This window comes from Anguilla rostrata, chromosome 6, assembly GCF_018555375.3.
Source record: "Anguilla rostrata isolate EN2019 chromosome 6, ASM1855537v3, whole genome shotgun sequence".
In the NCBI taxonomy this organism is placed as follows: domain Eukaryota; kingdom Metazoa; phylum Chordata; class Actinopteri; order Anguilliformes; family Anguillidae; genus Anguilla; species Anguilla rostrata.
Window position 1 is genome coordinate 51,678,087 of NC_057938.1, and position 16,458 is coordinate 51,694,544.

General features: G+C 48.2%; 1 protein-coding gene across 1 annotated transcript in view; it reads left to right on the plus strand.

The window, feature by feature from the left end:
- Positions 1–225: 225 nt before the first annotated feature.
- foxo3b (forkhead box O3b) overlaps positions 226–16,458 on the plus strand; it is a 55,841-nt gene continuing 39,608 nt past the window's right edge. Inside the window, exon 1 of the mRNA XM_064340444.1 lies at positions 226–1,997. Within this exon, the coding sequence (XP_064196514.1) occupies positions 1,428–1,997 (570 nt within the window). The 5' untranslated portion in view covers positions 226–1,427. The remainder of the gene's footprint in view (positions 1,998–16,458) is intronic.

Consider the following 16,458-nt stretch of genomic DNA (forward strand, 5'->3'; position numbering starts at 1 on the left):
TAGTTTCCAGGTGTCACTCTTGAAACAACTGTAAGACTAGTGTTAGGGTGGCTTATTTCCAAGCTTCCGAGTCTTATGTTGATTGCATGTATTTAAATCGGCTCGCTACACGGTGATTTGTGCGTATTAGGCTACCAAAAAGACACTTGCCTCGACATGTCCTGTAATAGACCCACTACTGTATATTCGGATGTTGTCTCTTTAAAAGGCGATCCCGCACGCGGAATCCAGGGGGCAGGTCTTTTAACTGGGGTTAGGCTGAGTCTCGGAATACAGTACTGTATAAGTTTCTGCTTGCTGCTCGCTGACAGGAGACGGAATGTGAACTAGGATAACGCATTAGCTAGGTTGTGCAAGGTACTGTCACAGTAAAGTCGCGTTTGTTCCTTTTAATAACTTATTTTATTTTTTTTGCAAATTGCTTTGTGATTTTTGTAGCTATAAAAACTGAGACAAGAAAGCCCAGGCTGGTGTGTACTATTTACGCTGGGTTTTTTTTTTTTTACACGCAGAGCTGACAGAGAAGCTGGCGTCTCTCTCCTGTCCAGTTATTAAAAGGACCAGAGAGTGAAAGGAAAACTGTCAAGATGGCAGCGGCGAGAGGAATATGAATTTGCGGACATTAATCGTTTCTTCTGTAGCGAGCTAGCTGAAGTTTCTGCTGCAGCTGTTATTGTTCTTGGTTTGTTTATGTTTTTTTATTTTTATTATTATTATTATTCCTCGAAGTTATTTTGAAAAGCTGATCAGCCAACAGGAATATTCCGACGGAGGGGTAGGCTACTGGAGGTGGACGTACATGTTTTTATAATTTACAACGTCAGTGCAGTTTTCTTCTGATTTTTCAGGTAGCCTACTCTCAATATTTGTAGCGTCTTAGCAAGCTTACTCGCATTGCATCACAGCACCGTTGGATCTACGCACGCACCGAACTTAATTCACGCTTTTGCTTTCAAAGCCTTTGATTCGGCGTTCGATTTGTGAATAACCTGTTAATATAGATCAGCATCAAACAAGGTAAACAAACAACCAAAAATATTTAGTGATGTATCCGTATACAAGTTACCTTCTATAACGATAGCTAACTAGTTAGCTAGGTAGCTAGAGATCATTTGGTGAGGACATGGTGTTGAAGAGAGGCTACATGTTACTGGAATACAAGCAGCTAATGGAAATTGTTTTATTATAGCTGCAAAGCTCGTTGTGAAGAAGAAGAAAAATATAGCCTATAACACAGACTAAAGCGTTTAGCCTAATTTAGGCTGCAACACATTGCGTCGTGTGAATCTCTTTTGGGAGCATTGGACTGGGTACCAACTTAGGCTAAAACCAATTGAGACGCATTGATGGAATGCGACTTTGACAGGTATTCGCTACTTGTTTGTTGACTGATTGGTGTGTAGCAGGGACGAATACCGAGCGTAGAGATGGCAGAGGTACTATCGCCAGACCCGCTGTCTCAATTAGACGTCGAAATTGATCCAGAGTTTGAACCACAAAAAAGACCGAGATCGTGCACCTGGCCTTTACCCCGACCCGAGTCCAGCGGGGGAAAACCCGAACCCAGCGACGCGGACATTATCCCCGAGGAAGAGGACGATGAAGAAGAAACGGCCGGTTCGATGACCATCAACGCCAGCGGCGCACTAAGCAACACCAGCATCGCGGGGGAAGACCAAAACAGTCCAAACGGCATAGCCTCGGACATACATGCATCGTCCCTCGGCCAGGACAGCGCGGGTTCCCCGCTCTCCACCCAGTCCCCAGCCACCACTGGCAGCGGCGCGAGCAGCAATGGCCTGGGCTCCCAGCAGCCGAGGAAGTCCTCCTCGCGCAGGAACGCTTGGGGGAACCTCTCGTACGCAGACCTTATAACCAAAGCCATACAGAGCACGCCCGATAAAAGACTGACCTTGTCCCAAATCTACGACTGGATGGTCAGATGTGTACCTTACTTCAAGGACAAAGGAGACAGCAACAGCTCCGCTGGGTGGAAGGTAAGCACGCGCTTCTGTCGCCCATCAAAACAATAACAAGAAACACATGTAGCTGTCTGGAGCTCGCACGCTCGTTTCCGTGTATTGCAAGTGTTTGTGGTTCCAGCTGAAGCCGTAAAATGCAAGCAAAGCGTATTTTTTTAAGGGCGACCGTTACTTTGGAATGTTCAAGGCTTGACAGCTGCTATAACTGGTTGACGATTGAGTTCTGTAGCGAGTTTAATTTATTTGTTTATTTTTAGAAGATGACATTTGGCTATACCAATATATAGCTCCTGAGCCTTTATCAATAGTAAAACAAATCCTAAATGTAAATACCCCAAATGTTTGCATTTGCAGCACTACCTGTTCAAGGTCTTTAAAGTCACTTGGCAACATGACAACTTATGTTGTCATGTTGCCAGTGACTTATGTAAAAGCCCCAGTGCGTCGATTGTACGTGCAACCGTGTTGATATCGGTATTCCGATTACATAATGGCTTAAATGCAGGCAAGATCTAAGGACGACAAAAAATTACCTTCAAAGGTAAATAGCCCTCTGCTTTAAGTCAGAAAATAAAGACACGTGGAGCTTAAGTCGTATCTGAATACGGAAAAGTTTGGAAACCAGCATGCGGTCTCGTGAATTGTTGCGCTGGTCTAAACGGTGGAAAATTGTCACGCTAGGAGAGTAATCCATTCTGACGGCCACGCAGAGTATATTAGACCATACTTCGACACTACTCTGACGCCCGAGGAATGCAACGTATGAAAGATTAGGTTTCGGCCGCTGGTTAAGCTTCTGCAGGCCGCGACAACACGCTGCTATCGCGTCACTCTAAATTTAGCCTTTGTACACGAGCTTGTGTTTTCGTTACGCATTTAGCAAGATGCTGAAGGCTTCACAGACCTCAAAATGCTGCGGCGTCCACATGTTGGCTAGAACATTTTTTTTTAACAATCGGTAGGCTACTCCTCACGAGCCCGCAGTTTGTGCGTTAGCACCACTATCTAGGTTCCTTATCCTACCTTATCTCTGTATGACGTCAGCCGTATATTTTATTGTGGGGAGGAGGCGGACTGATTGTACATATACTTACTTTATAAAGTGTCATTTATCGACTGCACTGAACATTGTGACAAGGTGTTTTATCCACAAAGCATATTTCATATAAACCGCAACTCGGATCGATGAAGGAGAAAACCCCATCCGAACTCCGTGGTGAAAGGACTGTCTGTTATAAATGCAGTAGCTCACCGAGGTTAAAAATAGACCATCAAACATTTCCTGGTTTCGCCACAGCTGACTGGCACAGGCCAGGTAGGTTCCCGGTGTACTGCCAATATACAGAAGGCAACGGCGCAATATTGCCTCAGTGGAAGACGTTTACCAACAAGGGATTCCTGTAAACATTCCTTGCAATGTATTCTACAGTGTCGAAAACTTGCCTGGGCTTGTTCCAGTGAACTTTGCACCTCCTGTTACTTAACCCTGCGTAACTTTGCACGGATTCCCGCCCTCTGCAGCAGCAGGGCCAGCTCTGGGGGAACGCAGGGCACTATATCGCTGCCTTCCTATGTTCCCTATGCGTCTGAATCGCGCGTGCTTTGTAAAACGATAGCGCACGCATAGCAAGGCTGTTGAAAAAGCAACCCTTTATGTCATCCCTGAGACGATCGAAGCCGATTAGATAGTCAGAATGGGTGTCTGGATTTCACTTGATTCTGTCCACTTTCTCTTTACAACCTTGAGAACCAAGGGAAGCCCAATTGAAATGGAAATCAGGAATGAAGAGAGAAACCTGTTGTGGAATAGAGTAGGAAGACGCTTATACATTAGCAGCATATATGTGTTCTGTAAAGTGTAGACAACAGCTGGCTTTGAAAAAAATAGTCACTGTTCCTGTAATAGCTATGGGCAGAATATGAAAGTAACTCCAGAAGATAATCCATTTAGCAGAACTGCTGCTGCTTACGTGACATTTTTAAAAATCGTTCATGCAATAATAATTTAGATTCAGTTCCATTTGAAACTCGCACTCTGATTGGATTATGGACCGAATCCAAACGAACTGCCTCTTCATATTGCCGGTACACTGCGGGTATCATGCAGGTATGCCCTGCAAACATTTTCCCCGCACTGTGTTTCTGACGAATGATTTGAAGGAGAGAGGTCATTAGATTGCGGACCACTTTCACCTCAACAAAAAAACAATGCATAATAGATGCTCTGATACGGTCTACAGGACTTTTACCGTCTCTGCTTACAACAATAAAAAGCAAACAACCAATACATGGCTGAGAACTCCATCAGTTTGGAGACTCAGTTCTTTGAAGTTTCTGACTGAAGTTTGAAGAATATAAAATTCAGTTATATGTGCCCATTTCTCCATGCACTTCTGTAATTCACTCGTGTCAGATAAGTTTAAATTTTACCCATCATCCTCCATTCACTCCATTTGATCCTTAATAATAAATGACTTTGCCACAGGCCACACTGCATGGATATCACACCAGCACTGTTGACACAGAGGTCAAAGGTCAATGGCTAACAAGATAGGGAGGTGCCAGTTTTCCACCGTTTGATACACAGCAAATGCTGACAGTATATTTGACTTTTGAAATGTAAAATGTACTTTAAAAAACACGAAGTATGCCTTGTAAATGGTTGCACATGCCTAGGTTAGGGTACAACGCGTTGGTGTGTGTCATATGGCCATAGCAGAACATTGTGATGTAGTGGTGGTTAGGGACCATGTTACATATATGCGATGAGGAGCATTTCATATCATGAACCTCAAAGCAGAGGTTAGTCTTCTCTGTATAAGCTATAATACATTCATTGTAACAGTTGTTAAACCATTTGTGTAAGGTGCAATTTCACAATTGTGTGGTTAGAGTGTTCTTATCTGAACATTCTAATGCTGATGTAACAATCAGTGCTGGCAGTTGAAAGCAGTGGAGTTCTAGAACACTGACTTATAATTTTGAAGAAGAAAAAAACATTCCAAAAAAAAAAAAAGCCTACTCTTCAAATGGTCAACCCTTTGCCTAGCGTTTGGGTTCGTTGGTCAGGTTTTCGGGTCTGGACCGATGGCCGGCGGAACCTTGAGGAAGTTCCTGGCACATTGGAGCAGAGTCCTGTGCATCCACTCATTTCCGATTACTCAGCATCTCCCCGAGCAGTTGTCTGAAAAATGTCAATTTGGCCAGGAGTATTCTGGCTATGCGTTCCCCTCACTCGGACGCCCCATTGCAGTGCGCGCCAGCTGTACCTGGCTGGTGCACGGTGAGGCCAGCGGTTGCTATGATAACAGACGAAAGGTCTGGAACCTTCGTCTTCCTCCCGGAACGCCCAGGCCAGCCGAGCTGCCGTCGTTTCCTATCCAACAGTGAGACCTCGTTCAAAAACAAATGGACTACTGACACATGGGAACAGCGGGTTATTCCAGGGGCAGCTGTCACACCTGACCGATTATGGAGGGTTCACCGATAATGACCCCCCCAAACAACCCCTCCCCAAAAAATTCACCACCAGCTGTCAGGTTTATGAGAAATTTTTTGAAGAAGTCAACGTCGGAGCAGGCCTGGAACCCCACTGAGAGAAATTCAGAGTGGCCCGGCTCCGTTCCTGTGTTTCCCCTCCCCCTCCCCCTCCCCCAGGGGAACAGCGGGGGGGGGGGGGCGTCTGTCCTTTTAGCACGGAAGCACAATATAAGAAGTGTCTAATAAACAGCTCGGCTTCAGTCTGGGGTGTTACCCAGCCTGGTGCGTTCCTCACTGGCGGTAATTCTCAGCTGGTGAGCACAGTTGCCTTTGAGCATGCATGCTATGAACGGGCCAGTAGTGCCACTGGAACCGCAGTAGAATTTGGGTGCAGAGGAGAGAGCTGCTGAAAAGATGTGTGACACGCTTAACCCCAGTGCATTGTGGGTCATGAACAAATAGCTATTTATAGAGCAATAGGGCTTCAAATGTAGCCACATAAGAGCGGGGTAAAGCCCCTTATAGGATGCCATGCCCCAAATACAAACTCTAACTTTTAACCACCTGTCTCCTTGACTATTTATTTATTTATTTATTTTTGTATTTTAAGCCCATGGTTATCTTTTTTTTTAAAAGGTGAATTTCAACCAGGTGTACGTGGGATGCGGTTCACCTGATCCACCTGAACGGTGCTGCTTTGCTTATCTATTTGGTGTGTACACACACACACACACACACACACACACACGCACACAGTGTACCAACACTCCGGAACTTTGTGTTGCTTACTTGAACATTTATCATAATCGCGTCTGAAGCTGATAAGCGTAATGGCTCAAGTTTATTTGAGGCTCTGTTTTGTTTACAGTGATTATTGCAGGATTGAGTGCTGTCCACCTCCCCCCCCCACCCTCCTCTTGCCCCCATTTTGTCATAATGACCTCTCAACCTGCTTATGACCTCAGACTGTAGCGTCAGGTAGGATACAGTAGGATCTGCAGAGACACTGGATGAGGTTTTGTTGACCAGCAAGTAAGTCAGAGGGATAATTTGTACTATCTGGCAACCCGGTGCGTGGAAACATCCTGGATAGATAGATAGATATTGAAAATGGCAGGAGGAAAACTTAACAGCGGCGCAGATAGATGACTTCCGTCACAGAAAAGGTCACGGCATATTGGTCGAAATGGCGGTCTGAAGCTCTTTGTTCTTTAACGAGGCCGACCAGGCGACTTGATGAAGCCAAGGTATTATCTACAGGGGGGATGGGGGGGGGGGGCGGGGCGAGGAATTTGGTGTACCACAGCCACGCGAGTTTGTCTTGCGTGACGCGAAAAGAAATACGAATCTGACTGGTGAGGTTCCTGTCGCGTGTAGTCAACCTTCATCACACAGCAGAACCCCTGAGGTGGGAACACATTAGCAAAGGCAGAGCGTTCGTAACTCTGAAAGCGGTGTGTGAGAATAGACATGTTTTAAGGGCGCAGGATGTTGAGTTGTGCGCCTGCAAAATAATTTGGCCGGGTTGACTGGTTGTGAAGGCGAGTTACTTCATTCGATTCAGTGTTCCCGTCTCTCCACACCTCTCTTCTGTCTGCGCTCTTCCCTCTTCATCGGCGCGTGCAGCCGACTTTTTAATTATTCAGTGCTTTCAGTATTAATTCAGCTCCTTCAGATTAATTTTTAAGAGACTGCTCGTGGGCAAAAAAAAAAAAAGCCTGCGTTTGAGAGCGCTGCTGGATCTTTTTCGTCTCCACTTCTCTTTCTCGGCTCTCTGAAATACAGAACGTCCTAAACAAGATGGCAGGAGGCCGTGGGCACTCTTCGTCTTTTTTCCCGCAGTGTTTTCCAACTTTGTTTCCGAGGCACCAGCGGGTGGCAACGGCTCAGTGTTTTCAGTGTACGTTTTGAGGGGCGGAAAAGCCAAACAAAAACGGTACGCTAAAAAGACGGTGTCCTTATTCCCTTATTTTAAGTGACTGCAAAGTAGGAGACTGTATCATAATTTGGTCTCATGCAAGTGATGTCATAGGTGAGGGACCGGTAAACGAGGATATCATTTCCTGATAAAACGTTTTGGGTTTTTTTTCTTTTTCATACTCTAACTGAAGCAGCCTGATGTTTGAGTGGATAGCAGTGGAGGATAAATCATTCACACACAGGAGGAGTTACAGATTCACTTTCGAAGCCTCCGGTCTCCTTATCAATCATGCACTGTCATTTTAGAAGTACAGCCAAAAGTACAAAGCTGGAGTTTTTTTTTTTTTTTTTTTTTTTTTTGGAGCTGGTGAGCAAGTCGGGTCACACCAGTGTAACTCGTCCAGTGCAAATTCCCAGTTTGGTGCTTCGTATGCGAGAAACTAGCATGTTTGCAGAAGAAGGAGATGAAGAATAAAAAAAAACTAGCAGAAGAGGAAAATAAATGTGTGTAAATGGACAAGCTGGGGGTGTGTGCGTTTACATACAAGCAGGAAGTGGCTATTTTGGAGCATCAGATTGAGGGGGGAAAAAAAAACCCTCCTCTAATTACCCTCAAATTGCTACCTTTCCAGCCCCTCCTGCCCTTTCCTGGGCCTTGTCTGCAGTTGGGATCTTCCCCTCGCTGCCACAGCCGTGCTGTGCCGTACCAGCGTTGTGTCGGCAGATGAGTCATCGTCAGTGGCGCCACGGCGATGGAGCCGAACGTGTCATTTAGGCCACGCCCCCACCGCGTGATGGGTACGGCTCCCCCCCCGGCCCCCAGCCCGTGTCACGCGACCGCGTGCGGCCGCACTCCCCACCGCCTGGTACGCAGCTGGGGAGGTCCCGCCGGCAGACCTGGGTCAAATACGCATTCGTTTTTGGATTCAAATACTTTTCTGTGCTCTGTTGATCTTGCCTGATGTAACTGAGCCTGCCAATGTGACCAGAAGAGGTGGGGTTTTTTGCACTTTTTTTACAGCATTTCATTGGTTCCAATACACACTAGACAAGATCAGTAAAGCGTAGAGAAGCATTTGAATCAAAAACAAATATGTATTTGACCCAGGTCTGCGAGCTGGGAGTCGGGTCATCGAGGAGTTAATAGGACAGGAGGGGGGCGGGGCAAGGCCCCGTTTTCTGTGCTCGATGAGCAGACGGAGAGTTAGCGACGCGTGGAGGCCGTGTGATAAAAGGGTGCCCCCTTCAGCTCGGCAGTCCCACGGCTCAGATAACGCACGGCGAGGGCTGGGCGTCGCCCGATAAACGCCCTCGCGCTTTCCCCCCCCCCCCCCCCCTCCTCACGCTTCGCCATGGGCCACCTCCCCGCCAGGCCAATGCGCACATCTTTGCGCTCAATCAGAGGCACTGTGGTCCAGCACGTGTAGCGGGGGTGAGTCTGGCGTGTCCACAGGAAAGCCGGGGCTTAGCAGCTCGTGTGTTAAGGCTCCGCAGTACCAGCCCTAGGCCCCCCCACACGCCCACCTTCGCCGCTTTTGAAGGTCACCTGCTGCTCTGACCAGGCTTTTTTTTTTTTAAAACCTACCCCCTCCCCCAAAAGCTGTCTCTTTTAGTTACGCCACTCCAGTCCTGCACCGCTCTCTTGAGCGGGCAGAGCTAAATTGTTCTTGATTAAATTTTAATTGACTAAAATACGGCTAGCTTTCTGTGTCAGGAGTCTGGACCCAAGATGAACCGGTAATTAAAGATGACAAGATTCTGTAACAGTGTGACATTAGGAAACATAATGAACACCTTTTGTGTAAAAAGGGCTCTTTTTTGTTACACACAAAAGTAAAAGTGGACTATTATTTGGTTTATTTTAAGTTATTGTTTGGTTTACACCATTATGACTCATTTTTAATAATAATACAGGAAGGAATACATCTACTTCCTCTCTTTTTGTTTTTATCTCAAAAGCATCAGATTGAGTTTTACTACTTTAGATTGTGAATGTGGTCACAGTGTCGACTGTACAGAAACCCCAACCAGGAATTTTTTTAAAAATTAACAACCAATTTCAACGACGATAGTATAGTTCCCACAGCACAGTATTGCTGCAACACAGTGTTCCATTTTTACAGTAGGAGTTCCCCCTCTGAAAATCATTTGAGAATAATAGCAGATTTAAGCGTGCCGGTACCGTCCGCACTATCCACCGGTCCAGCGTAAGCCCTGCAGACAGGCCGAGGTTCTCTCTAATGAACCGAAACGCAGACGGAGAGTGTGGCCTGTGCTTCGAGCGGGCGGCCTGCCCGCCTGCCTCCCGCTCGCGAGGGAAAACGAAGCGGACACGCGGGGTCCGAGTCGGGACGTGCGCGGCCCGAAAGGTCGGTAACTCGAGACTCGCGTCCCGCCGGTAAGAAGGAGAAGGGGCCCGTCGGGTCACTCTCGGATTTTGGCCCGGCTGCGCTCTTGGCCGGTTAGCGCTTGGTTAAGTGCGGCCTCTGGTTTCTCGCCGAGATGGGCGTGCGAAGGGCGTGTGTGGTGGATTGAGTGGCACGGGGTGAGCTCATTGGGCTCAGGAGAGAGGTGAGAGAGAGAGTGAGAGAGAGAGAGGAGAGGAGAGAGAGGAGAGAGAGTGAGAGAGGTGAAAGGAGAGAGAGGAGAGAGGTGTGAGAGAGGGAGAGAGAGTGAGAGAGGGAGAGAGAGAGAGAGAGAGAGATAGAGGTGAGAGAGTGAGAGAGGTGAGAGGAGAGAGAGAGGTGAGAGAGAGAGAGATAGGGAGAGAGATACAGAAGGGGCTTCACTGGTATCGTCTCTTTATAGAGCGAAAATGCAGGTAGAGGAACGTGGCAGCTAGAGTAGGTCTATGCACAATTACTCAACAAGGAACTGGCAGATTACAGAACGTGGCTTCCCACCTGAGCTAACGGAGCTAGCTCTAGCAGCTATTTCCATATTTTACTGAAATTAAGGATCAATGACTGGAAGCTACCATGCAATGTAATATAACAAGTAGGCTAGTTCAAATATGAGCTTGCTTGAACTAATCGGAACCTCAGGCCTTTCCTCTTTTCTAACTGAAAACGGTACATACATATATGGACAACAGCTGCCTTTGTGCAGATGATTGTAATACATTGCTTTATTTACACATACCTCCATCTCCGTGCATACTCCACACACCGACATATACGAACGAGGGAGTCATGTGGTTGTCTCGCATGTACTTCGTGTTACTGTGTGTTGTGTTGTGTGTGTTGTTGCTGATGTATCATTGTTGGGCAGCTGCCTGTGTGTGGTGTTGTATTGTGTGTGTGTGTTGTTGCTGTCCTCTGTGTGTTCCGATGCGTGTGGTGTGAGTGCATGTGTGTGTGTGTGCTGCATGTCTGTGTGTGTGTGTGTGTGTGTGTTGTGTGTTGTGTGTTGTGTGTGCTTGTGTGTGTGTGTGTGTGTGTGTGTGTGTGTGTGTGTGTGTGTGTGTGTGTGTGTGTGTGTGTGTGTGTGTGCTTGTCTGTGTGTGTCTGTGTGTGTGTGTGTGTGTGTGTGTGTGTTGTCGTGGTGTTGTGTGTGTGTGTGTGTGTGTTGTCTGTGTGTGTGTGTATGTGTGTGTGTGTGTGTGTGTGCTTGTCTGTGTGTGTGTGTGTTGTTGTGTGAGTGTGTGTGTGTGTGTGCTTGTCTGTGTGTGTCTGTGTGTGCGTGTGTGTGTGCGTGTGTGTGGGGGAGCTGACTGCTGCTCTTCATGTCAGACGCGCGTGTGGCTCAGTGCTTATGAGGGCATGAAATCGCTCCAGTGCTCTGAGGCACAGGACTGCACTTTTACCCCCGAACCCAGCGTGTGCGTCCTGTCTGTCTGAGCCCGTCTCAGTGGGCTGTCCCTGAGTCCTGTCTCTAACTGCTGTCCTGAATCCTCTCTCTGAATCCCATCTCTGAATCTCGTCTATGAATCCTCTCTCTGAATCCCATCTCTGAATCTCGTCTATGAATCCTGTCTCTGAGTCCTGTGTCTGAATCTTGTCTTTGAATCCTATCTCTGAGCCCAGTCCTGAATCCTGTCTCTGAATCACGTCTCTGTGTCCCGTCTCTGAGTCCTGAGGGTGCGGTCCCGTTTGAGTCCCTGCTCACCTGTCTAAAGGGCATCCCAGAGTAAAGGTCACTGATTGGCTGTGGGGCAGTTGGGCTGTAAACCGTGCTGGCCTGTGCCAGTTGCCAGTAAACAGACTGGAGCAGGACACGGGGACGACGTCAACAGCAACGGCGGCGACAGAAAGGTCCGATTGTGCGGCCGCGGGCGGGCGGTCCCACGCGAAAACGAGAACGGTCCTCGTACAACCTTGTTTGTTCCTAAATTAAGTTAGCGTCAACACAAGAAGCGTTGTGCCGCCGCTTTTAGTGGAGACAATGATCGCGTAAGAGGGGAGGGGGTGGGTGGAATGTTGTGATGTGTACATCACTTGGGGGGGGACGGGGGACGGGGGGACAGTGGAGTTTCTGAGGAATACCAGGTCTTTGATATTGTTCGGACTATAAAAAGACAGCCTCCATTGCAAAAAGCGCCAGCATGGACTGGGAGTGAACGGGAGTCCCTGATTGGTGCAGAGGCCCCCGACGGCAGGACGCTCTCACCAATCCCAGACGTGCTTTTTTTTATGCAATGTTCAACCTTCCAAATCACCAGCTCTCCCTTAGAGTAGGAAAAGCAGGGAGTTTAAGGCAGGAGGTATGGTAGGTTGAGGGGGGGTGTCGGGGGGGTGGGGTGGGTTGAGGGGGTGTCGGGGGGGTGGGGTGGGTTGAGGGGGTGTCAGGGGGGGGTATTTCAGTGATATGAGGCATGGGCTCAGCTGATGAAATTGAGAGGCGTGTTTTGTAATGCGATGCTCTGCGGGGTTTCTTGGCTCCCGCTGAATCCCCCCCCTCCCCCTCCCCCCCACGTGCCTTTTAAAGACCCTCTCCAGCCTGTCGAGGCGCTCAGCTGCTGATTCGCTCTCGGTGCGATTCCTTTTAAAACGTGTTTGGACAGGGCCGGCGACTGCTGAGGACGGCCGGCGGTGACCGAGAGCTCAAATTAGCCACTCGGCTAGCGCCGCGGGGCGCGCGAGGACCCCAACCTCGGCGAGGGGGTGACCGGGCCTCAATATCGGAGCGGCGGGGACCACGGAAGACAGATGGCGTTAATAGCAGAACTTCAACTCAGCGGAATTTTAAGAGTGGACAGAAGGCTCATAAGATTGATAAATCGCAAAACACTGTAGCTCTCCACAGAGTCTGTCCAGACCTCCCACACTGCCTGTTTCATTTTAGCATTAAAAAAAAACCAAAAAAAAACGATTATTTATAAAAACATTCAGGAAAAAAATTCAAGTAAAACTTCTGTTATTCAAATCTGTTGTTCACTTGCTCAACAACCCGTAAACTGAGTGGGCTTCAGCAGCTTTCCCGGGACAAAGAGGAGTTAGTTACTGCATCTATAATGACGGCGCATAATGGCGGTAAAAACGACTCCTATTCGCCGAGCCGGATGAAAAAAACGGCTAATCTACTGCGTTTGAGGGACCCGTTGAGGCCCCCCAAACGGCCAGAAACCGCGCGTAGCCGCCGTAGCCCCCTGTTAGCGCGACCCGGGGGTCTGAAAGAAAGGGTTTTGTTTGGCGGTGAAAGTCGGTCTGAGCTGCCGAGGAAGGGTCCCGGCCCGGGGCTCTAAAGGAGTTTGGTTTTGTTTTGTTTTTTCGCGGTGAATGAGGGTCCATCTGCGCCCCAACATGGGCGAGCTTCAGCTCCTTCGGGCTGGACGGGCGTTCCGGACCGCACGCCGACACGTTTCAACTTGGGCCCCCCACAACCCCCCCCCAACCAGTGCGGGACAGGGGTGGGGGGCAGGGTGGGAGGCCCCTCGTTCGACCGCAGTTTCCCTCTACACTCTCTTCCTGTTTTCTTTTATTTTTTTTCCTCGCTGTCTGAAGCTCCCAGTGATGTGAGGTTACAGTGCTGGGGCCCCTCTCTTACAGAGGAAGGAGGGGGTGGGGGGGGGGCAAGGAGGGGGGAGGACGAAACGCGAACCAGCCATGAGGGCTATAAGGACAGGCTTTTGTGCGCCAAACCGGCATGTAAATTCGGGTTACAGAAGGACAATGATGCAGAACGTTCAGAACAGTTCTCAATACATTCCGTCCTCCCGCCGCACGCCAGGACGGAACAGAGAAGATTTCTCTCCGTTTTCCTTCGCTTTTTATTTGTTTTTCTTTTTTTTCTTTTTTTTCTTTTTTCTTTGACAGCGGAGAGGCATTCTAGGGACGCGTCCGTGTCACGGGACGCCTGCTCGCCTGGCCCTCTCGCTCCGGAGCGGAGCTCGCGTTTATTTGCACGTTTGTTTGCGACGCTGCCCTGGTTACCAGGCGGACCTCCGGTGCGGTTTCCCCGCGGTCGTTTTCCCAGAAGGCCGCTGGGCTGCTGACCAGGAAGTGATCGACGTGGCACCGATTTCAGAACAGAGCTGGTTCTGCAGGCCCCGGGTCAAGCCTGGAACCCCAGCTGCCCCGATGTTCAAAAAAAAAAAAAGTAAATAAAAAAGGTTCTAATCCCGTGTCACTCTTCAAGAGTGGGAGCCAAGCGTGTGGGTGCGCGTGTGTGTGCGTTGTGCATGTGCGTGTGTGTGTGCAGATGTGTGTGCGCATGTTTGTGTATGTGTGCGTGTATGTTGTGCATGTGTGTGTGTGTTTGTGTGTGCATGGACCTGTTGTCAGGGGGGGAGGCAGGACGGTTATGCTGTTATTTTACCGACAGAAGGCAGGACTGACGCAGGCGAAAATAAGATGTGAGCACTGATGTGAGGAGAGCCAAGCTTTGCCCGTGTAGGTGTTGTGCATGTGTGTGCGTGTGAATAAAAATCACATTCTGAGGTGTCACATTTGGGCTCGTTGCGGTTGGCTCTGTTACACAGTGACTGAAGTGGCCTAACCCCCTGCCCCCTCTGCCTCTCGTGATAAGGAGACATTAATCATCCGTTTTGACAAGGAAATTACAATACTTTATACTTTAACCTTTTTTTTTTTTTTTTTTTTGGGGCGATAATGCAATGATTTCAGTCCATTCAAAGGGAGCTACTTAGCATAAGTGATATTCGGGGAGTAGTTAGGTCGGTAATGGTCAGAAATTATTGTCATACAAAGCACTTTAGTAAAACAATGCATAATTCATGGTGGGCCTCCCTTCTCTCTAACACTCCCCCCCCCACCCCCCCAACCCCACCCCCCCCCAAAAGGTTTTAGCCTGCTACTGATACGCCTTGCAAAGTGCCATCATAGCATTGGTCCCTGTGGGGCTGGATTGTTGATTATTGCTCAGTGGTGACATCACAGGAACACTGAAAGGCTTTTAGCCTGATTAATCTACGACGGGGGGGCGGGGGACGGGGGGTGGGGGGGGGAGCTGCGTGGCTCTGAAAATAAACAGAGATTTTGGGTCTTTGGCACGGCAAGCGGGGGCCTTCGTGTGTCCCTCGCACGCAGGCCGTGACCACGAAAATTCACGTTCGTTTCCGCTAAAGAAAAAATGGCGTTGCGTGCTGCTGCTGCTGTTTCGTCCAAAAGACGAAAGAAAAAAAAAGTCACACCAAGGGTTTTTTTTTAATGGCTGCAGCTGAATTTGACGTTTTCCATAAGAACTTCTGCAGCTGCTCAAATGTGAGATCTTTTTTTTTTGTTGTGCAATGGATCGTTTTAACACATTCATTTTCTTTAATGGATGAGCTGCTTAAGGTGTGACAGAACACCGGGATGCCTGTCCTGGCATTTTTGTTTTGTTGCAGTCCTAAATTGGATCATTTTGCCCACCCCAACCCCTAACCCGTCCCCCGTCCCCCAGCCACCCCCGCCCCCCACAGATGCCGACCTACCTGCTCACCAACCGATCTGTTAGCACAACTAAAACATGTTAGCCTGCCTAACTTGTTTCAGCTTACCTTCAATTTCCTACCTTAAAAAAATGATTTGCTATCTACTAAACATGGGGTTTAGCGAACCTGATGCAAAGTTGCCTACAAACATTCATTTTCTCCTCTAAACACATTTACGCCTTCTGATAAACTGTAGCCTCTCTATCATGGTTAGTCTACCTTAAGTGGAACATGTTTGCTACAACAGAAACAGTAGCCTACCTAACTTGTCTTCCGCATTTACCTTCAATTTTCTTTTTCGTTTGAAAAGAGAAAGATGAATTTGTGGTTTTGGGACACTGATGTGAGAGAGCCCGGATGCAAAGCTGCCCTACAGAACAACGTTTTTCATTTTTCCACAAACACATTTACGGCCTTTCTGGTAACACACGTGTGGCCTTTCTTTATTGTTTGTTGTCAAGTGTGCGTGAATGAATCGATTTCATTCCTTGGAGAGGGGTGGGGGGGAGGGCGATGTTTTGTTTACAACCAGAAGACAGCCGTTTGGAGAGCTGGTTTCAGACCTCGCTCAAGTACATGGTTCTGTTATGCTGTAATGGGTCTGGTGAGGGAATAGTCAGTCTGGTTCTGTTACACTTTAACGGGTCTGGTGCGGGAATAGTCAGCCTGGTTCTGTTACACTTTAATGGATCTGGTGCGGGAATAGTCAGCCTGGTTTTGTTACACTATAATGGGTCTGGTGAGGGAATAGTCAGCCTGGTTTTGTTACACTATAATGGGTCTGGTGTGGGAATAGTCAGTCCGGTTCTGTTACACTATAATGGGTCTGGTGCGGGAATAGTCAGCCTATCTCTTCTTTCTCTGATTCTTTGACAGTTCTTTGACACCTTTTTTTTTTTCCAAAGCTCAGCTCCGCTCGCTTGTGTGACTATGACTCCTCATTTGAGTTCCTTATTTCATAATGCGTAATGACATTAGCCTATGTGTGTGTGTGGTGGGTGGTGGGTGGTGGGTGGGGGGGGGGGGGGGCACATGCCAGAAATTTGAGTGTCGCGTTTCCTTTCATATTCTCAGCTAATACGCATTGGCCCATAAAGCCATGACGGTTGAAAAATAATGCGTCTGTGTTCTGTTGGGGAATTAGGCCTTAAGTTGAGAGCATATATTAACGAGCCTAAATTAAAAATATTTTAGCATCTTCAG